The 25,783-nt window shown below is 31.9% G+C and overlaps 2 protein-coding genes and 1 pseudogene across 4 annotated transcripts; all 3 read right to left on the minus strand.

Moving 5' to 3' along the window:
- Positions 1-709: 709 nt before the first annotated feature.
- LOC146921282 (uncharacterized) lies at positions 710-5,213 on the minus strand. Of its 2 annotated transcripts, none has more exons than XM_085714714.1 (6): positions 5,143-5,213; positions 4,561-4,703; positions 4,359-4,431; positions 4,172-4,264; positions 3,915-3,996; positions 710-971 (listed from the first exon to the last, which is right to left on the minus strand). In XM_085714714.1, the coding sequence occupies exons 2-5, from the start codon at positions 4,698-4,700 to the stop codon at positions 3,937-3,939; spliced, it is 366 nt and encodes a 121-aa protein (XP_085570840.1). In that variant the 5' UTR covers positions 4,701-4,703; positions 5,143-5,213; the 3' UTR covers positions 710-971; positions 3,915-3,936. The 2 variants fall into 2 exon arrangements, with proteins under 2 accessions (XP_085570840.1, XP_085570838.1); XM_085714712.1 differs by having other exon boundaries at positions 3,915-4,086.
- A 1,835-nt stretch (positions 5,214-7,048) lies between these two features.
- LOC146921283 (uncharacterized) lies at positions 7,049-8,671 on the minus strand (annotated as a pseudogene). The gene is made up of 4 exons (XR_015012065.1): positions 7,837-8,671; positions 7,656-7,751; positions 7,419-7,475; positions 7,049-7,313 (listed from the first exon to the last, which is right to left on the minus strand). The product of XR_015012065.1 is annotated as an uncharacterized LOC146921283 (transcript).
- Positions 8,672-9,301: 630 nt separating this feature from the next.
- LOC146921284 (uncharacterized) lies at positions 9,302-13,335 on the minus strand. Its single transcript, XM_085714711.1, has 7 exons — positions 13,270-13,335; positions 12,605-12,829; positions 12,428-12,500; positions 12,196-12,333; positions 11,998-12,099; positions 11,827-11,922; positions 9,302-9,681 (listed from the first exon to the last, which is right to left on the minus strand). Exons 2-7 carry the CDS (start codon positions 12,778-12,780, stop codon positions 9,649-9,651), a joined length of 618 nt encoding a protein of 205 aa, XP_085570837.1. The 5' UTR covers positions 12,781-12,829; positions 13,270-13,335; the 3' UTR covers positions 9,302-9,648.
- Positions 13,336-25,783: the final 12,448 nt, after the last annotated feature.

Below are 25,783 nucleotides of genomic sequence, written 5' to 3' on the forward strand. Positions count from 1 at the left end.
AGTAACTATACTTAATTGCATTTTTTACCCCACAAATTTGTTAATTGTGGACTTTAACCCACTATTTTTTTTTAACAATTTTAGCCCCCAAATCTCCCACGTTTAATTACGTAGCGCCCTCTCTCAATTTAATGTTGAGTTGCTAATTTTTTTTTTTGAAGCAGCATATATATTTCATATAACAGCCTAGCACAAGAAGTGCAAAAGGCAAAGAAGAACAAATAGAAACCCAAAAGGCTATAACAGAAAGCAAAAAGCACAGGAATCCTCACAAGCAAAACCAAAAATACAGCAACTAGAGCCCTCAAAAAACACACACCAGTGACTAACCAAAACTGCCAACCTCCAGCTACAACACCAACAAACCTGTCAAAAACCTGTGCTCAAAGAACAGCAGCCCTCACCTCCTCTTTAAACACTCGGGTTCCAACACTATTCATAATAGAGGCAAGATCCGATCCTTAATAACTCAACATAAAATTGATTGAGAAGCCACATCATATAAAGGATTCCTGTTATATTGGAGTCACGTCAAGTGCTCATCCTTTATTCACTCACAATCACCTTGCTATCATGGATATTAATTAAAATTAAAATTAAAATAAACGATGAGCACTTGACGTGACTTCAGTGATTTCAATTACTTATCATGCTTCTTAATTTGCAATTCCTTCAATACGGTTGCATGCTACCATATACTGTAAATTGATTGCAACAACAAATAAAACTCCTTGAAATTCTTAAGTGCTTGCAATGTCTTCAACACATGCATCTTCATAAGAGATTAAATCACTACATACAGAGGTTAAATCTACCATCATTCACATCTACCATCATGTTTGCTTAGGTTAAATCTAGCAATATTAGTACTTAAAAAAAAATATTATGAAAGTTTTGTGCAGACAGGAGCCAGCCCCTGACTCCGGTGGTGCTATGAGCTAGACTTCCTTGTTAACGATATCCAGGTACCTCTGGCAAAATAGATTTTAGAAACAACTGTTAGTACATTTATGAATAATAGATTTTTAATCAAACAAAGAAGAATCAACAAAGGAAGATCAGACAAAAGAAACAACACCCAAAGAGAAGAACACCATGACCAACAAAGAAAGGAACCATTTTTTTAGATGTTATTTCAAGTAGCTTTTGAGGTTAAAATCATTCACTATATTAGTTTACTATATTTCAAGTACATTTTCTTCCAATTTTAACCTTCAATATTAGTTTACTATATTTTACCATTTTTTATAGCTTATAAGCTCGTACGACTAAAAATGTCATGTTTAGTAAGGGGGTGTTTGTTTCCTAGTTGTAAAAATCATTCACAAGAATATAGAAGTTACAAAGAAAGGTTCCTATGTTTGTTACAATGTTAGGAAATTAATTCCCGGATATAAAACATTCCCAGGAATAAAATAACCTACCATTTCCCATGTTTTTATTTCCAAGAAAATGGGTGAGAATAAAATATTCCCATGAAGGTGGGGGGAAAAACTTAAATAACCACCTAGTCACTACCCATATTCTCCAAGTTTACAAATAATCATAGGAATGTAGTAAATATTAACCAAATGCTTTTTTCAAAAAGTACCCGGGATTATGATTTCACTTCTTAGTTCCTGGGAACATTAATATTGGGTATAAATTTCTCATCCAAGAAACAAACGCCCCCTAATTGTTTTTCATCACGAGCTTATACAGTCAATCCAGTTTCTACTATATGCCTATGCTTCCTTTTTACAGACCCATTTTGATGTTTACAGACCCATTTTGATGGTGAGTCTGTGAATAATGCCAAGATTGTTCAAATATAAGAGGTAGGGGCCAAATTCACCACCACCATTAGTCTGAACAGACTTGATGGAAGAGTTGTACAGAAGTTTTACCATATTTATATTTTTGAAATTTTGGAAGGTTGTTAATGTGGGAGACATCAGTTTTAACGGAAATATCCAGGTCCAAAAATTGCAGTAACCTCCAAAAGAATCTACTGGAGCAGGTCCCCATAAATTACAAAAGATGAGTTCTAAAGTTTATTAATTAATTATTATAAGTGGCAGTAGAAGTAAAAGAGGGAAGTCTATGAGCTTTCCCCAAACAACAGGCAGAACAAAAATCAGAAAGCATTTTATTAGATAAATTATGATTAAAGTTTCATGACAGATTTGAGCACCTCATAGTGAGGATGTCCAAGTCTATAGTGCCAGATTTTGTACAATGAAGGAAAATTTTGAACAGACTAGCTAGGGGTGGACAGAAAACCGCCACCCGCCTTGAACCCGAAAACCCGAATAGAAAAATTGACAAACGGGTGGTGTAGGATCGGGTCGTCGGGTCAACATTTTTGGTTTAATCTGGGTAGTAACAGTCGAGTGCGGATGGTCAAAATTCATCCATCAGAAACCGAAACTGACCCGTATTAATTTAATTTTTTATTCAGATATGAAGGGGTGATGTGAGGACTCTCGTGCTCGACTTGAGAACCACACACAGACAGAACAACGGCCAACTGATATAACTAGAAAAGATGTAATTAATTATATTTTTATACTAAAGTTGAGCAGCTTTAATATTCCTTCACTTGCAAACACGCTACCAAGTACTACAGTACCAACTATCAATCAATTTTCTTTTTACTTTTTATTAATGATAATTAATAATAATAAATAAATCCCTAGAAAAGTGGAAATCATCATTAGTTACTAGTTACTACTTACTACCAGTAAACACGGCGCTGTCTACAGTGGGAGACCTTGATAGGTCTTGTACCGTGCATGACCTTTCAAAACCATTAGATTGATTAAACACACCGTAAATCAAATACACTTGATTATTTTTCTTGTCTCCCTTTCATTGACTTTCATCAAAGACAAACACCCATCACATCAGACTTCTCAAATCCATCTTCTTCTTCTGGCTATTTCACTCTCATTATTTATGTATTCATCATAAAATCAACACTTTTTTGATGCAAAACAGCAATGTGTCTAATTGTAAAATTCTCAACCAATTGTTCATGTGTTTCTAAAAAAAATTCATGCTTATATTTAGCATAAACTTAGAAAAGAATGGAACTCAAATCTGTAAATCTACCATGTGAAAAGATTTTTGAGAAACCCAGTAAATAAAAGATTCAAATTCCATTTATATCAAAGGTTTTAGAACAAAACTTCAATATTTAACAGAAAAACGTAAAAATTTCTAGAGGTTTTATGTCTGTGTGACTGCTGATGTGTTTTAGACTATCGATTTAAGTCCTATAGAGAGTTTATTGGGATGTTTGTACTTTTGCTCATGCTGACAGTCTATGATAAGATCTATAAGGTTTCATTATCCAACGGCCAAATTTTTCTTATTTAGCTTGCTCACGGTGGGAGACCTACCAATGTCTCTCATGGTAGACAGAGCCAGTAAACACATCTCTCTCTTGAGAGAGAAAACAGATTTGAGATTTTTCAAAAAATTCTTCTCTATCTCTCATCTTGTTTGTATTTTCATCTTACCCATCTTTTTATTTTTTTGAAGCAGCAAAAAAATGAATTTATTAATTTAGGAACACACAAGATGTGCAAGTAACAAACGGAAAGTACCAAGAATATAGCTTGTAGCCAAATTAAACCCAAAATAAATAAAACTCCACACCTAACACCAAGGAGCAAACCGAACTCATATCAGCACCAAAACAGACTTGTTACACGCCTAAAAGCAGGAACTACGGAGCTAAGATAACAGAGACATTCTATACAGCCTGACCTTAAATTTCCACAACACTCAACACAGACTCTATAACACTATAACCAACACAGATGCATCCTCCTCAGTCCGAACAGAAAAATGCAACCCCAAAACCAAACATAAAGGATTGAAGAAAACACATGATGGACAGTACATTAATAAATTTACCAAAAACTTACATGGAGAATAAGCTCGGAGACCTTATTTTTTGCCCCTTTCTTCGACAGCTCCTCCTTCTCCGTGTACCTCAAAGCCCGTATCCTTATCAACAAATTTATCATATGAATAGTTCATATCACTGATAATATTTGTTTTCTCGAGCTTTTGGACGAACTTCTTTACTTCTTGAAACTAGGTCGAATGAGGGAGGACAGAATCACATAAAGAAATACTACATGAATTAATTTTTGAACTTAAAATTAAACATACAACATACATCGGAAGACAGGGGACAACCATCAGGCTGTCCAACGTCCAAGCCCCAATCCACCCTTCCAAACACCATGCCCTTGACATTGTTCCGATCAACCTATAATTAATTAAAATGAAAATGATTATAAGTACGGGCTCCTTTATTTCAGATGCAATAACAAAACTATAATTAATTAAATGATTATAAGTACCATCTGCTTGATTTCAGATGCAATAACAGCAACATTCCTGGGCTCTCCAGACTTATCATTCAAGGGTATACGGCTGAAGATTAACAAAAATACCCTATTAATGTTTTAGTTTTTTTTTTTTTTAAAAAATGATTTAAAAAACAATACTAAAAAAACATATAAAAATGACAAATCTGATTCTTTTTGCTAATTATTATTATACGTAGATTTGTCCTTGAGTTTCCTCTCCAAATCTCCCATGAAAACTCCAAGAAACTCAGTGCCAACATTGACCCCCATAATTCTTCCAGGTAGTGCTTTGCTTAAAAATTGAAACAGCTGCTTAGGGGGCATGTACTTCATTGCCTATTTAATCGGTGAACAAAGGATACCAACATGTACAATACAAAGAAAACAAAAAATATAAGCAAAATGATTATCAAAATTACCCACAGTACAGCACAGCAGTAAATATAAGAAATAGATCAACAACAAACTTAAAAGATATCCAGGCAGCGTATTAGCAGATGTATTTACCAATTATAGATCAACTTTGTATTTGGACAAAACAAAACAAAAAAATTGACAAAGTTACAATCTAAACTAGATTGTTGCGTCTAACTCTCACTTCACTTCCTCTTCAACTCCATTTCTCACCTCTTCATTCTTTCACATTTTCCCCCAAATTCTTAAATCTCGATTCCTTCAAAACCCTAACCCAAACCCTATTAAGGGTTTTAAACTGCTAATACATCTGATTATAACCCATAAATCAGAGAGAGAGAGAGAGAGAGAAGGTTCAAACCTGATCGATAAGGAAGCAGCGATTCAAAAGGTGATGCGGCAGCTGTACTCAAGAGAATAGCGGCGGTGCTCAAAAGCAAGGAATTGGGGTTTTGTGTTTGATATATACTGTAGGGGGTTTAGGCTTATTATTCATTTTTTTTTTTTTTGAGGAAGGCTTATTATTCATTGTAAATAGGTTTAAATTAAAAAAATATTTATATAATTTCTTATAGATGTCGAGTTATACAATCAAGTAATTCGGTTTAATCCAATTCAGTCATGCGGTTCAACCAATGACTTATTGGTTCGACCGATGACTCAGTTACATAGTGACCTTACCAAATCGACGAGCAATCTGTTTTTTAAAACAATGACTTGCCGTGAATATTATAATTTATAACTATTATTTGTAAATTAAAAATTAAAGGTATCCCCGTGAATCTAACTTAGTTGGTAGGGATATTGCATATTATATGCAGGGGTCGAGGTTCGAATCTCGGACACTCTACTTCTTCACATTTACTTCTTCACATTTAAAATGTGTGATCTCTAACCACTAGACTACTTGACAAAAAAAAGATTAAAGGTTATATTTTAATTTATTTAATGATAATTATTATAATAAAGGTTATTATTTCAATTATATTATAAATACGGTATATGGTTATGTCCTGAGAATTTTGCCATTTATTTATTTTATTTAAATACAACATGAGCGCCGTTATTTATTTTATTTAAATACGACCTGTGCGTCGTGATTTATTTTAATTATTTTATTTAAGTGTTAAATAATGTAGTTACTCAAGCTCGGGAAAAGATAACGCCAAAAGATGGTTCAAAACTTGTGAAGTTTGTTCATGTTCGAAGTATTGTGATAAAATAGTATATTTAATTAATTTTTACGCAGTAGGACATAACCATATACCAAATTTATTATTACTTTATGAATGTGATGCATAAAGTATATGTTTAGTTAGCGCGTGTATGAGATGTATGCTTAACATGTTTTAGATGTATGCTATCATGTATGTTTATTATGTTTTATATAGTTGCTATCTATGAACATGAATGTCATGTATCATTAAAAGACGCGTGTATGTGATACACATGTCGGTGAGAACAAACTTAATTAAAATCCTTCAAATAGAATATTAAGTTAAAGGGTCATGTTAACTCGTGCCCTTATTTATGGCACATGTCAATCAACCCAAAAGTAAAGACTTTCACTTATATTTTGTGCATTCAATTAATTAGAAGTTTAACAATTAAATTCAATGCATACATTCAATGCATAATATATGGTAACCTGGAGGAGCTCCATATAAAATTAAAGGGAAATGATAGCTACAATGACAAAATGTATCAAGAAAATTTTAAGACAATGTATTTACTAACACATTTCCTTAATTACACACCATTACCTCCTTGATTTCCGGCAAACAACAAATTTAATTGGCTGAGACTTTTTCTTGATAAATTCTTGATAAAAACTCACTAGATAAATAGCAATGCTCAAAATTAAAATGATGCTACTGTTTGAAGACTTTTAATTATATACACTTGTGAACATATTTTGGTTAGACTATAGAAAAAGAAAGAAAGAAAAAAGAGAGATATTTTGGTCAGAGCTAAATTTTGTCAAGCTTTGATGGATGTAGCTGTTTAAGCTCATTTGTATAGTGGAGACTACAAAGGGAGGGAGAACCTTATGATGGTTAGGAAAAATAGTGAGCATTTGGTTTTTAGGATGTCTTTGTTAAAGACTATCCATGTAATGTAATAATATTTACTCATCTGCAAGTAGCTTCTTTTTTTCATTCTTAAAAAAATCATAGCTTAAAGTGCAGTAGGAATAGTTCAATAATGATATTGTATGTTAGGGAATCATTATGAATAGCATTGAGGGAAAAGTTCGACAATGCTCATGCGGAAAATCATAGCTACTTGTTCGACAATGCCTATGTATACATTTCAATGTATGAAACTTGAAGAACATCAATTTATGTCTTTCCAGTTATAATATTCTTAAATAATATACAATCCTTCCAAATGAAAATATCAAAATTCTAATACAAAATAAAGCTAAAAAGTTGCAAAAGCAGTGACTGAATTGTGTCTTTATGATGATAGATGGATCGTTCATCTTGTGTCTCTATGGTTATTGTGTTGATCTTTCATATGATATTGTTCCTACAAAAAGACACAAAGAGATTAGTGCATTTTTTTTAATTAAACTTTGATTTTGCCACACAATAAACAACTAGCTGAGTGTTTTGCCATACAATAAGAGAGTACCTGAAATAGATCAGAACGAGTAACATTATCGTATTTCATTTGAGAATAATCTGGAACCTGCATGGAATATACTAAATCAGTTATGTCAATGATATAAACATTAGTAACACCTACTGCTGTCAAATTTACAGGAAACTCAGCCGCAGATCACACCTAAGATAAACACAGCTCCTTTGGCATCCAATTTATATTAATTTTCAAATAAAAATCAAACAATATTAAATTCTATATATGCACCTTGTTTACTTCAGCAAAATGTTCTTGATTTGGATTGAAGGGAGCTAAATTGTTTATAGTACCATATCCATTCTTCCTAAAATAATCTTGCTCACACTACAAATACACAGGGAGATAAACATTAATTTATGGTATAAATACTGAAATGGAAATAAATAAAACATATATCCTATGTTTAAACCTGATTTATTGCACTGCTATGTTCTTCATTTGACAAATTCAAAATCGCCTCTTCTGAACTCTGACAAATTATTCTTTTTTGGCTACTTTGAGTTTTTTTTTTTTCTGCAATCTTCTTCTTTATAACTTAATCAACTATAGAAGCCTTTCGTTTTGAAGGAGGGCGCCCTTTTCCTCTAGCCACTACGGGGTCCAGAATTCTAGACGCTTGATTTTGAATTGAATTTACTTCTTTCTATAATAATAGGAGAAGTTTTTTTACAAGTTAACTTAATTTTCAAGTCCTTGATCCAATTCATCACTTCCAATAACTCTTCTTCGGTGTTTATCTCTGTAGAAGCAACTTCATAAAAGGCATCACATGCTTCACCAACACGCTGTAACTAAACATTTCCAGTTATCAATACCACATTTTATAACGGTATGTCGTCGCTTTATATCCTTCCTCCACTGAGAAAAAATATAATGAGATGGCACTGAATCTGTTTTACCAGAGAGTTTAAGCACACAGAGTATTTGTCTACACAATATGCCTTTAAACTCAAATAAGCAGTAAGTGCATTGTATCTCAAAGTCTTTTTCATTGTAGGACACCTTGAATACCACATCTTTTGCTTTATCGTATACTTTCTTACTTTTTATCACATAAAATATAGAATTTAAACCCACCAATTCTTCAAATGAAGTATTGCAATACATCATAGAAGCAACTTCTACTTGAAATTCTTTGAATTTTGCATTGGTAAATGATTTTTGGAATTGGGATTCAAAGCCAAAACGACTTGCACAAGCAATTTACTGAATTAAATGAACCAAAATCTACCCTGCTTTCCTTTTCAATCTTATATTTCAATTTCAATGCACTGTCATATTGTTCAACAAATTGCTTCAATGATGTCTTTGAGCATATATATTTACGTAGTGCCACCTCTAAATTTAATGTTGAGTTACTATATTTTTTTTTTAAGCAGCATATATATTTCATATAACAGCCTAGCACAAGAAGTGCAAAAGGCAAAGAACAAATAGAAACCCAAAAGGCTGCAACAGAAAGCAAAAAGCACAGGAATCCCCCCCAAGCAAAACCAAAAATACAGCAGCTAGAGCCCTCAAAAAACACACACCAGTGACCAAAATCACAGCAAAACAGCACATGTACCACCCCCCATAACCAAAACTGCCAACCTCCAGCTACAACACCAACAAACAGCCACCTACTGTCGAAAACCTGTGCGCAAAGAACAGCAGCCCTCACCTCTCTTCAAACACTCTCGGGTACCATCACCATTCATAATAGAGGCAAGATCCGATACTTAATAACTAAACATAAAATTGATTGAGAAGCCACATCATATAAAGGATTCCTGTTATATTGGAGTGCTCATCCTTTATTCTCAATCACCTTGCTATCATGGATATTAATTAAAATTAAAATTAAAATTAAAATAAAGATTGAGCACTTGACGTGACTTCAGTGATATCAATTTCTTTTCATGCTTTTTAATTTGCAATTCCTTCAATAAGGTTGCCTGCTACCATATACTGTAAATTGATTGCAACAAAAAATAAAACTCCTAGAAATTCTTAAGCGCTTGCAATGTCTTCAACACATACACATGCATCTTCATAGGAGATTAATTCACTAGATACAGAGAAACTGTACTCGTATTTTATATGGATGATAAGTCATCATTCACATTTATCATCATTTTTGCTTAGGTTAAATCTAGCAATGTTAGAAACAACTGTTATCATCTGCCAACCTCTATCAACCTTGTGTGTGGCTCCGCCCTGACTCCGGTGGTGCTACGAGCTAGACTTCCATGTTTACGTAATCTAGGTAGGTCTGGCAAAATAGATTTAAGAAACAACTGTTAGTCTACTCGATACATTAATGAAATAATATATTTTTAATCAAACAAAGAAGAATCACAAAGGAAGATCAGACAAAAGAAACAACACCCAAAGAGAAGAACACCATGACCAACAAAGAAAGGGACCAGCCATTAGATGTTATTTCAAGTAGCTTTTGAGCTTAAAGCTTATAGCTTCTTACATTTTCTTCCAATTTTAACCTTCAATATTATTTTACTATATTTTACCATTTTTTATAGCTTATAAGCTCGTATGACTAAAAATGTCGTGTTTAGTAAGGGGGTGTTTGTTTCCTAGTTGTAAAAATCATTCGCAAAAATATAGAAGTTACAAAGAAGGGTTCCTATGTTTGTTACAATGTTAGGAAATTAATTCCCGGATATAAAACATTCCCACGAATAAAATAACCTCCCATTTCTCATGTTTTTATTTCCAAGAAAATGGGTGGGAAAAAAAATATTCCCATAAAGGTGGGGATAAAACTTAAATAACCACCTAGTAACTACCCATATTCTCCAAGTTTACAAATAATCATAGGAATGTAGTAAATATTAACCAAACGCTTTTTTTGAAAAGTACCCGGGATTATGATTTCACTTCTTAATTCCTGGGAACATTATTCTTGGGTATAAAGTTCTCATGCAAGAAACAAACGCCCATGCTTTCCTTTTTACAAACCCATTTTGATGGTGAGTATGAGGGGAGGTGAGTCTGTGAATAATGCCAAGATTGTTCAAATAAGAGGTGAAGGGGCGAAATTCACCACCACCATTAGTCTGAACACACTTGATGGAAGTGTTGTATCGTAGTTCTACCATATTTTTGAAATTTTGGAAGGTTGTTAATGTGGGAGACTTCAGTTTTAAAGGAAATAGCCAGGTCAAAAAATTGCAGTAACCTCCAAAAGACTCTACTGGAGCAGGTCCCCATAAATAACAAAATTTGAGTTCTAAAGTTTATTAATTATTATAAGTTGCAGTAGAAGTAAAAGAGGGAAGTCTATGAGCTTTCCCCAAACAACAGGCAGAACAAAATCAGAAAGCATTTTATTAGGTAAATTATGATTAAAAAGTTCAATGACAGATTTGAGCACCTCATAGTGAGGATGTCCAAGTCTGTAGTACCAGATTTTGTACAATGAAGGAAAATTTTGAACAGACTCGCTAGGGGTGGACAGAAAAGCGCCACCCACCTCAAACCGAATAGAAAAATTGACAAACGGGCGGTGTAGGATCGGGTCATCGGGACGTCGGTTGAACATTTTTGGTTTAATCTGGGTAGTAACTGTCGAGTGCAGATGGTCAAAATTCATCCATCAAAAACCGAAACCAACCCGTATTATTTTAATTTTTTATTCGGATATGAAGGGGTGATGTGAGGACTCAGTCTCAAGAACCACACACAGACAGAACAACTGCCAACTGGTGTAACTTGGAAAGGTGTAATTAATTATGTTTTTATACTAAAGTTGAGCAGCTTAAATATTCCTTCACCTGCAAACATGCTAGCAAGTACTACCAGTACCAACTATCAATCAATTTTCTTTTTATTTTTTATTAATAATAATAAATAAATCCCTAGTAAAGTGGAAATCATCATTAGTTACTAGTTACTAGTTACTACCAGTAAACACATCTCTCTCTTAAAAACAGATTTGAGATTTTTCAAAAAGTTCTTCTCTCATCTCCCATCTTGTTTGTATTTTCATCTTTTACCCATCTTTTTATTTTTTTGAAGCAGCAAAAAAATGAATTTATTAATTTAGGAACGCACAAGATGTGCAAGTAACAAACAGAAAGTACCAAGAATGTAGCCTGTAGCCAAATTAAACCCAAAATAAATAAAACTCCACACCTAACACCAAGGAGCAAACCGAACTCCTTATATCAGCACCAAAACAGACTTGTTACACGCCTAAAAGCAGGAACTACGGAACTAAGATAACAGAGACATTCTATACAGCCTGACCTTAAATTTCCACAACACTCAAAACAGACTCTATAACACTATAACCAACACAGATGCATCCTCCTAAGTTCACATAAAAACGCAACCCCAAAACCAGACATAAAGGATCGAAGAAAACACATGATGGACAGTACATCAATAAATTTACCTGGAGAAGACGTTCGGCGACCATATTTTTCGCCCTTTTCTTCGACAGCTCCTTGTTTTCCTCCTCCTTCAAAACCCACATCCATATCAAAGCACTCTGCACATTTTAAAACTGATATCATATAAATAACACAAGCCTATGTATATAGCAAGAAATAAACGTGTGATTCACCTTACTGGAGAAGCCATCTTTTGCGTATGTATAGTTCATATCACTGATAATATTTGTTTCCGTAAGCTTTTGGACGAACTTCATAATATTTGCTTCTTGAACCTAGGTCGAATGAGGGAAGACAGAATCACATCAAGAAATACTACATAAATTAATTTTTAGTACAACATACATTATGAAATTAAACATACAACATACATTGGAAGACAGCGGAAGACCATCGGGCTGTCCAATGTCCAAGCCCCCTGTAGTCTTGGAGGACAAATTTATATTGGAAGACTGAAGTCCATCCTTGGGCTTTCCAATCACCATGCCCTTGACATTGTTCCGATCAACCTATAATTAATTAAAATGAAAATGATTATAGGTACAGGCTCCTTTATTTCAGATGCAATAACAAAACTATAATTAATTAACTGATTATAAGTACCAGCTCCTTGATTTCAGATGCAATAACAGCATCACTCTTGGGCTCTCCAGACTTATCATTCATCTGTATAAGGCTGAAGATAACAAACATACCCATTAATGTTTAAAAATAAACATGGCAACTCCCTAAACCCTGAAAAAAAAAAAAAAAAACAAATGGGGCTAATTATTATTATACCTAGATTTCTCCGGGACTTTCACCTCCAAATCTGACATGTCAACTCCGGCTTTCATCTCCAAATCTGACATGGTAACTCCAAGAAACTTAGTGCCAACGTCGACCGCCATAAGTCTTCCACCAGGTTGTGCTTTGCATAAATATTTAACCAGCTGGATAGGGCGCATGTAATTCATTGCCAACAACAATAACAGATCCAAACAAGATGTGATAATGAAACGAGACCTGCGATGAGATGTAGACAGAAAATAAAGATCCAAACAAACATGTATATCAGTTAAAAAAAAATGGTAATGAATGAACTAGAGTAAATAGAAGCAAAATTTTTAGGCAGCAATCCACTTAAACACAACCTTCAGTCTTGTATATCAGTGTATATTTAGTGCTTGTTTATTTCTTTAAAATTGAACAGAATTAAAAAGTTCTGTTCTGTTCTACTAAAACATTCATTTGGTTCCTCCTATGATTAAAATAAATAAATAATCATATTTTAGTGAACCAAACTACCCACAAACAGCATCAACAACAAACTTAAAAGAGATTCAAAGAAAACCCTCTCTAGGTGTATTAGCAAGTTGAACAAAAAAAACCACTAACATTAAACATTTAACTATATACAAACACCCATAAATCAGAGAGAGAGAGAGAGCGATAGAGAGAGAGACCTGATCGATAAGAGGTGATGCGGCGGCGGTGCTCAAGAGAATAGGGGCGGTGTTTGATATGAGTCTGACTCTCAATAGAAAATCATTTCTATTTATATTAGGATTGATCTTTTTTTTTTATTGGATAATTGGGAATGATTTTTTGTTGATGTATATTAGGCAAAATTGCACTTTTATCTTATTTTAATTTTAATTTTGTCTTTTTGGTCCATTTTTCATGTGAATTTTCAAGCTTTAAATATAATATTCTTTTATAAACGTAGATAAAGACCATATATTGTCGCTTCTCTTCTCTTTTCTCCTACGTGAACCAGTATTCACTAAACATAGAAGCTCAAAAGAGAGTGTAACGTTCACGTAGGAGAAGAAGAGAAGCGCGTGTTTCTCCTCTATTTTTTTTTAATTAAAAAAGCTGATGTTTTGTTTATTTTTAATCTGAACCATTCAAACCTTTTTTTTCACATGTCACTCATCCAAGTCTCTAAATGGGGTAAATGGAGCATACCCGGACTCATGATTCCCTCCCATTCCATCATCTTCCTTCATTTTTCATTCCCCCCAATTTGGGGTGTATAGGATGGAATGAGGTCTCCTAATGAGACAATTACCTTTTTAACCCGGTTTGTTATTTACTTAATCACACGTATCATCTGCTCCTTGTTTCTTCGTGAGTTCTTTCTTCCGTGCTCCTTCCTTGTTTCTTCTTCGTGAGTTCAAGTAAAACTGCAAATACCCGAAAGTATCAAACTCTACATTTTATAACATGTGATTATGCCATTAACATACTTCTTAATGAACTTGCTTTTATGGAGATAGTGGGACGTCATGGACAAATTTTAAAAACAAAATTAATCATTTTTTGCTATTATTTTTATCATAAGTTATATTATAATTCTATATATGATAGTATTTTTAAATAAGGGTAAAAATGGAATAAAAAAATTATAATGTATTCCATTCCGTCAATTTCCAATCAATGGAATAGAGAGTTTGTTCCGTTCCGTCGTAAAATACCCAAACATCCAAATGGAAACTATACTCCATTCTGTTCCGCTCCGTCCCACTCCATTATGTTCGTTTTAAAGTATCCAAACATAGGGTAAGAGAATTAGTTTTTGTATAAACATAAACGTAGCTTCTCTCCATTCATTTATGTCGAGCACAAGGAACATGAAGACGCCCAGAAGAATCAGCTAAATGAATCTGATGTAAGAATCCTTAAAAAATGAAATGAAAAGGGTTTTCTTGGAACAACCAAATTTGAAAACACTGACGACCGCAGCGGAGACGAAGCAAGTCAAAAACATTGGCGACGACGGAGACGGTGGCTGTTGTGCGCCTTGAACCATGTCGCCTCTTGTCACCGGAACCACCCCATATGTTGCAGTCGTGAAACCCCCAACCATAATATCTCTCAAATACTCTCAATCCATTTGATCGTACGCCTTACTAATATCAAGTATAAGAGCAACATCACATTATTTACCTTTTGCATTATCCAAAATGTATCTCCCCAGAACAAAGGCAGATTGATTTTGATAGCCACCATAGAGCAATAGGCCGTCAGTCTTTCATAGAAACTCGAACATCTATTGAATAACTACTGTATCTGGTCCATAACCGAAGTAATTACCCGTGAAAACACATCACACTGACTCATGATAGGACATGATATATATGAGCAACCAATTCAAAGGAAAGTTGAACTATTCTTTGTTACATGTATTAAAAGCGGTTACGGATGTTCCAACCAATTGTTGTTTTTAATTAATTATTAAATGAAACTTACAAGATTACCCTTATATTTAAAATATGTTTGAACAGTGACATGGGTTACTTAGGTAAAAAAACAAGTGGATATCGCTTGGTAACTTACACCTTAGTATTTTTAAGTGGGTGTAAGTTAGCAGCCCTATATATATAACCCATTTAAAACACCTAAAATGAAGAACTCTATTGTGGATGCTCTCCATCCACACTTGAATTCACTTGTGACAAAGTCAAACATGATTATAAAGATTTTAAATTGATTTAATATGTTTGAGAGTTCTGTAGTAGAATTAATTTTGTTTTTAAAATTGATTCTTAATTGAAATTAAGGTTTGTAATTTTTGCTTCTAAATTAGATATTTTTTTGAAGGGTGCTTCTAAATTAAATATGGTTTTTACATTTAAATTTATTGTTTAATTTGTTTTTATGGGAACATATACAAATACAAATTATTTTACCTTCGAATTAACTTTTATAACTAAAATTGGTTTTACAAAATTCAATCAAAATTATTTTGTGTGGATCGTTGAACTTAGCGGACTCCACTAATACTATGTCAAATCATTTTGAAACAACTCATTTATTTCTATTTTTAATTATAACAGCACAACTCTTAGGGTGTGTTTGGATCACCAAAGAAAGTGAAAGGAAAGATTGTAAGAGGAAAGATTGTTAAAGGAAAGAAAGTATGAGGAAAGTGAATGGAAAGTGAGATGATTTGTTAGGTTGTTTGATTATAGTGAAAGTGAATAGAAAGTGGAAGGAAAGAATAAACTATATTTTGTAAATGACATTTATACCCTTTTATAAAAATGATATATACACACATGTATTATACAATTTTAATTTAATATAACAAATTATTTTAATAACATATGTACCAATAACAAATTATTTCACAGTTTTTAGTCCCTGTAACATTTTCCATCAGCATTTTTAGTCCCTATAAATTTTTCCATCAGCACTTTTAGTCTCTGTCCAAAATTTCCATCAACAGTTTTAGTCCCTAAAATGCTTAAGGAAAATGTTACAAGGACTAAAAAGTGTGATTTTATTTTGTAGGGACTTAAAACAAAACTGTGAATATTTATAGAGACTAAAAACTTAATTAACCCTTAATTAAATAATATAATATTTTTATTAATATACCTATTAGATAAATAAATGAATATATTAATAAATAATAAATATATCATGACAGACAGTAGAAATAAATATATAATACATGTTTTTGATTTGCCATTTTTTTTTAGGTACGGTCATATTCAATAAAAAAATAGAAAATGGCAAGGCAATAGTCTTTCAGCCTTTTCCGTGCCCTTTCCATCCTATATAGAGCAGAAACAAGTTTGTACGTGGACCCCACAAAAAACAATCTTTCCTTGCTACAGTAATAATTGAACCAAACCATGGAATCACAAATTTCAAAAAACTTTCAGTCTCCATAGCTATCTTTCCCTCTACTTTCTTTGGTTCCAAACATACCCTTAAGAATTTGTCTTTCAAAAAAAACTCTTAAGAATTTACAAAGAGTTCCATGTTTTATCTCACATATTAATATTTTTTGGGTTGTGTTAACCGGTGCCCCGGGGGCACCGGTTAAGGAAACCAAAAAAAGAAAGTTTTAGTTTAAAAGTAATATTTTTTTAAACCTTTAAAGAGTTGACTTCACAAGTTCCAATGCATTATTACTATATATGCTTCCTTCACCGGGACACGGTTAACATTTCCCATATTTTTTATTTACATTTTACGTAAAAAGAACCAACTATCAAAAAGTGAATGACTTATATTGTGTTGGTGTGTCAAACGAAAGTTAGAAATTTCATATTAAATGAAAGAATAAATTTTGAATTGTTATGAAACTAAGTAAATAGAAACAATAATAGAGAGAAGGAGAAGAAGAGAGAATAAGGAGAAGTATTCTTATTCACTGATGTGTTTATGAATGTTACAATGAGCTCTATTTATAGGGAAATAGAGTAGCATATGAACTAAGCCCAATAACCTAGTGGAATGGCCCATTAACCAATTTGCTATTTGGACATCCACTATTAATATTTATAACACTCCCCCTTGGATGTCCATTGAGGATATGCCTCATTAAAACCTTACTAAAATAAAAACCCAGTGGGAAAAAATTTAGTGAAGGAAAAAGAGTACAATATCCTTTTGAGTGTGAGCTGCCTCATTAAAAACCTTACCAGGAAAACCCAATGGGATAAAGCCTAGGTGAAGGGAAAAAGAGTGCAGAACACATTTATTTCTCCCCCTCATGAAGACAAATATCTCTTAGACGACAAAGACCAATTTTAGTACAAGTTTCTCAAAAACTTTACATGGGAGTGACTTTGTAAAAATATCTGCAAGATTATCACACGACCGAATTTGTTGAATGCTGATATCACCATTCTTCTGAAGATCATGAGTGAAAAAGAATTTTGGAGAAATATGTTTTGTTCGGTCTCCTTTAATGTATCCTTCTTTCAACTGAGCGATGCATGCCGTGTTATCTTCGTAAATAATTGTTGCATCCATTTTTCCGGAGGATAAACCACAATTCTTTTGTATGTGCTCAATCATGGATCGTAACCAAACACATTCTCTACTTGCCTCTTGTAATTGCTGTATCTCCACTTGTAAACAAATAACCTGTTTGTGATCTCCATGATGAAGATCTGACAAATAACCTGCATCTGCATAACCAATTAATTCTAGTTTGGGTACTTTAGGATAAAACAAACCCATATCCATTGTACCTCGAAGATAACGAAATACATGCTTGACCCCATTCCAATGTCTCTGTGTAGGTGAAGAACTGTATCTTGATAATAGGTTGACAGAAAATGATATATCTGGACGCGTATAATTAGCAAGGTACATTAGTGCTCCTATTGCACTAAGATATGGTACTTCAGGACCAAGTAGTTCTTCACCATCTTCTCGAGGTCTAAAAGGATCTTTCTCCACATCTAGTGATCTAACAACCATTGGAGTCGGCAATGGATGAGATTTGTCCATGTAGAAACGTTTTAACACTTTTGCTATGTAAGTTTCTTGATGCACAAAAATTCCATTATTTAAATGTTCGATTTGTAATCCGAGACAAAACTTTGTCTTTCCCAAGTCTTTCATTTCGAATTCTTTCTTCAGGCAATCTATGGCTTTTGGAAGCTCTTCGGGAGTCCCAATAATGTTTATGTCATCAACATAGACAGCAATTATAGCAAATTCATTTTCAGATCTTTTCATAAAAATACATGGACAAACAGAGTCATTTTTGTATCCCTCCTTTAGCAAATATTCACTGAGGCGATTATACCACATGCGTCCAGATTGTTTTAGCCCATAGAGAGACTTATTTAATTTTATGGAGTAGTCTTCCCTAGATCCTGAACTATTTGCATCAGGCAAGTTAAATCCTTCAGGGATCTTCATGTAGATGTCATTATCAAGTGAGCCATACAAGTAGGCAGTGACCACATCCATCATGTGCAAATTTAGCCCTTCATGAGCTATAAGACTAATTAAATATCTAAAAGTAGTTGCATCAACTACAGGTGAATATGTCTCATTAAAGTCAATCCCAGGTCTTTGCGAAAATCCTTGAGCAACGAGTCTTGCTTTATATCTTGCAATTTCACCATTCTCGTTACGTTTTCGCACAAACACCCATTTATACCCAACTGGTTTCACTCCTTTAGGTGTTCGGACGACAGGTCCAAAGACTTTTCTCTTGTTGAGCGAGTTTAATTCTGCTTCAATTGCATCTTTCCATTTTGGCCAATTCTCGCTTTGTCTACAATCTTTAATAGACCTAGGTTCATGATCCTCGTTATCATTCATCATATTTCGCGCTATATTATATGCAAAAATATCGTCAACGTTGACTTCATGTCGGTTCCATTGGATTTTAGTAGTGACATAATTTACTGAGATCTCTTTATTTTCGGGAATTTCAGGTACCTGATCAGTTTCTTTTGGAACTGAAATATCAATTATGTCAGAACACTCTTTTAGAGTTTCTATATCCTCGTTTGGGTTATCTTTCCTTTAAGCTCATTTTCTTATTTGAGGTTTTTTTTTTCTATATATTTGGAACCGATTGGTCTACCATGCTTCAGGCACAGTTGAGACTCATTTGCAATATTAGAATATCCTACAGGGATATCTATTTCGTTTGGAGCATTAGCAGCTGATATTCAATTTGTTTAACTTTGCAAATGAGTTATATCTTGAGGATCATGATGAGACAATAATATTTCCTTTCAAATAATTATTTGAACTTCATGTTCACATTTTTTAGCTGCTTCTCATCTCCCCCTAATATTGGGAAAACTAATCTATCAATCGATAATCAACCTACTGGGCTGTAAACAAGTTGACTTAATAAAACTTATGATAGATGGAGATTCATATCAAAAATGTTTTCCCAATATTCTTTCAAGATTTATCCTAGTGTATTATATTGGAACAACTGTGATATACAAAACACATCCAAAAATTTACTAAGATGAGAAATATTAGATTGTTAGCCTAAAACCAATGATGAATTAGAGGGAGGACTTACATATAGTAATAAGTTGGCTTGATGCAAATCAATATATCAACATAAAAGATTGTTGATTCTCAAAATAGAGTTTATAATGTATGGTTTCATAAGTATCAAACATACAATTAACTTTAGACGTCTAAAGAATGGATCTTCAAGTCCATTTTTTTATGAGCATATGCTAGCAATTTTTCAATATCAATTTTAATTGACAAATGATACTTATCAAACGCTTTCTGAAAATTTCAGAAAATAAACTCTTTATCAACTTTGTTGACAAAATAATCTCACAAACTTCTGGTTGTGAATTGACAATAGTCATACATGTCATTTAGTTTATCCACACTTTCGATATATCGATTCACAAATATCACCAATTTTGAGAGACTCAAATTCTCATATTTTCTACTTCCTTGAAAATATTAAGACACAAAAGTTATTTGATTGAAGAATCTACTGGATCTTCAATACAAATCCATTAAAATTTATCTATTTTGCATCATAATAGATCCGGGATAACCCAACCGGTCTTGCCAACGACAAACTTAATATAGTATGTAAACTTCTGGTTTACATAATATGTGCTTTCATTGCACTAATATAAGCGTATTACAAATCATAGACAACATCACTTTTCCATTACGCTTATTTTCACCAGAGTATATCTCATAATAGAGATATTTAACATATATTTTTCAATATGATATCCATTTGGATGGATATTTTATAACTCAATAAAATCATATTAGAATGCAATCTCAACGTGTAACTTTGTTACTTTATGTAACAATACATTAGCTCTTCAGGAGCTTCGAGTAATCTTGTAGTTCTTCGGGAATTATACCACAAATAATCAAGAAAAACAATTTTGAGCAATCCTTCTGGAATTGTTATATATTTTTAAGAATTGTCATTTGAAAGATGATTTGTAAACTTCTGGTTTACAATAATATTCGCTTCATTTGTTTTTATCAATTTGAAACAATAACAATAAACAACAACAAAATTCTACCCAAATAAAATTATATAAGGAATATTCTTAAAACCTTGATTTATCTTTTGCATAACCATCATTTTATCAATTATAAAATAAACTAAACACGAAATTTCTCGAAGAACTAAAAGTTTATAAATCATAAAGCTTTTCTTTCAAGGTAATATTTAGGCAACACAAATTGTCAATAAAATATCCTTTTCAAGTTTGATATCTCCACCATGTAAATTACATGTGAGATCAAGATCAAATAAATGTATTTCATAAGAAAATATACATATCTAACATGTATTGTTTATGAGATAATAATCTTGGAGGATTTAGAAGTAAATAAGAGAATGATAATTCATAGAAAATATTTTCAAGAATTATGTAAATAAAAGATTTGTGCTTACCTTGTAATTCAAGCCATCTAGAAGTCTTATGCAATAAGAAAGAAGAAAATCATAACCAAACTTTGATAATGCAATAAGAAAACAATCTTTCAAGATTCAATCCATATGATATAAATATAATCGTATCAAGAAAATCTTTGATCAAATAGTAATTTTCTATCTAATCTAAGTTCATACTAAAGGAATTGTATGACCTAGGCATGTATCATATCAATACTAATCTTTACTAAATCAATTACCATAACCATGATATTAGTTATATAAAACAAATAGTATGAATCATTCACTTCTGGGAATGACGTTCAATGTGACTTTTCACTATTTTGATCAAAAACCACTCATTAATCAATTACAAATGTGAGTAACCTTTCAAAAATATTCTTCAAGATATTCACTCATTTTGCTACTTCAGGAGCATATTTCGAGTGGTATAAAAACATATATTGTCTCATATTTTCCTCCTTTTTTTTCATGATAAAATAGATCTTATAAATTTGTGTTATGTTATGATTTAAATGTGTAGTTCTTCAAGAACTCAACATCAAATTTACATAAACGGTGACCAAGAAAAATCACCGTTTTTTACGGCCCATAAGGGTGTTTATTAAACCATTAGTTCTTCAGGAACTATGCCACAAATCTTCATGAACAATGATTGAGATAATTCATTCCTTAAGTAGTCCTTCAGGAATGCTTTCAATAATATGTTTATTTTAGTTCTTCAAGAACTATATCACAGATGTTCATAACCAATGATCTTTGAAAATTATTCTTCAAGTAATCCTTAAAAGGAGGTATCAATATTGAATTTTTCAAGAATTCATTGAGAATAAAAATTGGCTTTTTAAATTTTCAGGAATTAGCCAACAGATTTAAACAAAATTTGAGACTTTTGAGTTCTTTTGAAACTCATAGAGAATAAACTCTAGACTTTTGAATTCTTGTGAAATTCATATAAAATTTGGTTTTTAAGTTCTTCAAGAACTATATAACCGATCCAATCAGTTAATTGTAGGATCCTTCTAGGATGTATCATTACTGAATTCTTCATGAATTCATAGAAAATAAAACCGAGTATTTAAGTTCTTCAAGAACTATGCAATATATTTAAACAATAAAATCAATTCTCTAACAATCTTTTAGAGATCAACACTTTTGAATTTTTCAAAAATGTATACAGAATAAATAATAACAGTAATATAAAAAAATTCACATAATTATGATTTAATGCAACCATAATGACAATATTAAAATATGGTAATTATTCATGCATATTAAAATACTATTGATTACAATATTAAAATACAATAAAATTCACATTAAAGAAGAAAAATTGTTACTACTCTTACACATTAAGGTATTATTCATCACAATAATTAAAATAAACACTAAAGATGATCATAGTAAAACAGACCAAATTTACGATAAAAATAATGAAAATTGTGCTACTTTTGCAATGCTTCAGGGATATTAAAATACTTACTGAATTCTTTTTGAGTTCTTCTGGAACTATATAATAAATTTTATCTTGATCAAAAATATAATAAATATAATTAATTCATTTTTACAATCCTTCAGGGACGTATCTTTGTTGAATTCATCTGGAATTCAGTAAAAATTGTGTTTTTTAAGCAATCCTTCAGGGATGCAACATCTTTGAATTCATCAGGAATTTATTGGATAACAATTTGAGTTTTTAAGCAATCCTTCAGGGATGCAGCACCTTTGAATTCATCAGGAATTCATTGGAAAACAGTTTGAGTTTTTAAGCAATCATTTAGGGATGCGTTTCTTTTTTAATATAGTTCTTCAGGAACTATATTATAGATATGATCAATCTTTTGTGCAATCCTTCAGGGATGCTTGAATTTTTTAATTAAAAAATAAACAAACAGTATATAATTTGCATAATAACGATAAAGTGTATCTATAAGGCATTGATTCCAAATTGATGGAATTACAACAATAGCCTATAATCATCGATACAAAATTTCAATCTACTATAATAGATTAAGAAGAGTTATGTACCTTCTTAGTTGATTAGAGCGTGCTGATAACGTGTTATGAAACTAAGTAAATAGAAACAATAATAGAGAGAAGGAGAAGAAGAGAGAACAAGGAGAAGTATTCTTATTCACTGATGTGTTTATGAATGTTACAATGAGCTCTATTTATAGGGAAATATAGTAGCATATGAACTAAGCCCAATAACCTAGTGGAATGACCCATTAACCAATTTGCTATTTGGACATCCACTATTAATATTTATAACATGAACAACATATAGTTACCTATAGATATGAAATCCAACCTCATTTGTGTTGTTGCTCTAAGCCAATATAATAATCCAACCTATTCATCCACCCAAAAGTCCCTACAATATGAAGGACTCTTGTGTTTCACTAAACTTTCAATTTAAGAGATTATTAGACCATGTACAATGAGGGTGTTGAATCTGACTTTCAACAAGTGGAACCTGTCCAATGGTGTGTTGAATGTTGTTGAGGGATGAGCTGGAGGTGAGAGTTGTTGAATCCATTCAACGTTGTTGAAGCCTGCTCCATTGTGCCACCTGTCGCAGCTTGGTTGGTGAGAAATGGAGCGTGTAACAAACACGCCGACAGAAGCGCGTGGAATGTCAGTGGACGGAGAGAGAAGAAAGAAAATATGGAATAAGGGGACGCGTGTTGGTTTTGTATTGGCTGAACTGTTTTTAATTTTTTTTAATAATTCTACATCAATTATTTTGTTGAAAAAAAATTTTAAAAAAATATATATATATATCAAAATTCAAGATTTTTTTTTCTCTATAAATAGAGACTTGGTTCATTTCATTTGGACACAGAAAAAAATACCAAGTTTTTCACTATCTTCTTCTTATTATATCTTTCTATTAGCAAACTAAGTGAAGTTTTAATCTTCTTTTTAGTGAAATGGATCCCAAAAATAAAAATAAATTATTTAAATAAATTTTTTTCAATTTTTTTTCAGTTTTTCTTTATTTTAATTTAATTATAATCGATAATTGTAATTTTATGTAATTATAAAAACAAAAATATAAAATTAAATAAGAATAAGAAATAAAAGGTGGTGGGGTAGAGTGTTGAATGAAAAAAACCATTGGAGAGGTTAAAGTTGAATGAGTGTTGAATTAAGAGAGAGAAAATGATGTGGAGTGTTGGGAATTGAAAAAGTGGGTGTTGAAGGTTGTTTAATGTTGGTGACCATTGTAAATGGTCTTACATGGAAGACTTCCATGTTGCAGTCGTTGAAATACACATTTTATCATGTTAAAGACTAGAAGGAAATCTCGACTAGAATTAGAGGTACTATAAACACACTTAGTTGATGTCCCACTATAGAAGCCACCGGGGACCACTAGATTGAATTAGTCTACCCCCAAGTCATTACAAGTTACAACGACCCACACCTCTATCAAAGTCAAGTCATCATCATTCTCCAACGGTCTAGACTCTCAAAACTTATATAAACCTCAACGCTCAAACTAGACCATTTCTACCTTTGATAGTTTCCATTTTCTTTTCAATCATACATTTCATCGTCACTTCTTACATGTAAAGTAATATTTTCGAATTAAATATTGGTCAAATATAAGCATATTTTAATTACAACAATAAGAGCAATTACATATTTTTTTAATTAGGAATATGATATGTTGTTGTAACGAAGTAGTAATATTCTTGAGAAAGAATAAAAAATTGTCCACCGACCCATTTGGCAATTGGAGAATGAGGTGTGCCATGCAAGACCACTTGTCTCCTTAGCGGCTATCCCTCAAAAGGAAATTTTGAACCCACTACAATTAATCATGTCATCTTTCTCAATCTTTTCAAGGAAAATGTTAATCCCAAAAAATTTAACATGAAAATACTGCTACTTATTTTTTTCATTAACATGTTCAACATTGATTATTGGAATTTTTCATCCATTCTTTTCTCTATTTACAATTTTCTTTTTAAATTTTTTGTTAGCATAACCCTTATAATAATAATAACTATTTAGTTTAGTTTATATATGCGACAATGTAAATAAAAATTTACAAAGCTGTCCAATTAAATATTATAATCTAGGGTTACGTTTTTTATCTTTATAAATATACAAATTTTACGTTTTAGTCCCTCTAAAATTTTCTTTCAACTTTTAGTCTCTATAAAATTATCAATCACTACTTTTAGTTCCTATTTTTAAGTCAATTTTTATATTTTTTTAATGAAATTGTGCAGAAATGTATAGAATATTATAAAAATCTAAAAAAATTATAATTTTTTAACAAAACATAAATTAAATATGGATTTTTAACCGCCAAAATTATAAAAAATTATATTTAATTAATGTTTTGTTAAAAAAATTATTTTTTTGGGATAGACTCTTATAGTATTGTAAATTTTCTGTAAATTTTTTATTTAAAAATATGAATTTTAAATATGAGTTTACTTAAAATGAATGACAAAAAATGAAGATGATAAACTTTTGGGACTTAAAGTCGAAGAAAAATAAAAATAACAACTGAACGGTTTCTATGAACTTATTTCACTTGATAAAGGACAATGAATTTTAATTATATTGGGTCAGAGTTTAAAATCCAAACAATCCATATGTTTATCTTAAATGTGAATTTCTAACTATTTGACGATAAAAATAACAATTGAGCAAAATAAGCACAATTCACGCAAAACTAAATTATATTAAAAATACAGAATAGTATTTTGTTTGAAAAAGTCAACAAGAACATTCACAACAAATTTAAAGAGTCGAAAACAAATTTGAAAAGAGAATTTGTG

This window comes from Medicago sativa, chromosome 5 (genome assembly GCF_051527215.1).
Source record: "Medicago sativa cultivar Bolivia chromosome 5, Bolivia_mono, whole genome shotgun sequence".
NCBI classification, from domain to species: domain Eukaryota; kingdom Viridiplantae; phylum Streptophyta; class Magnoliopsida; order Fabales; family Fabaceae; genus Medicago; species Medicago sativa.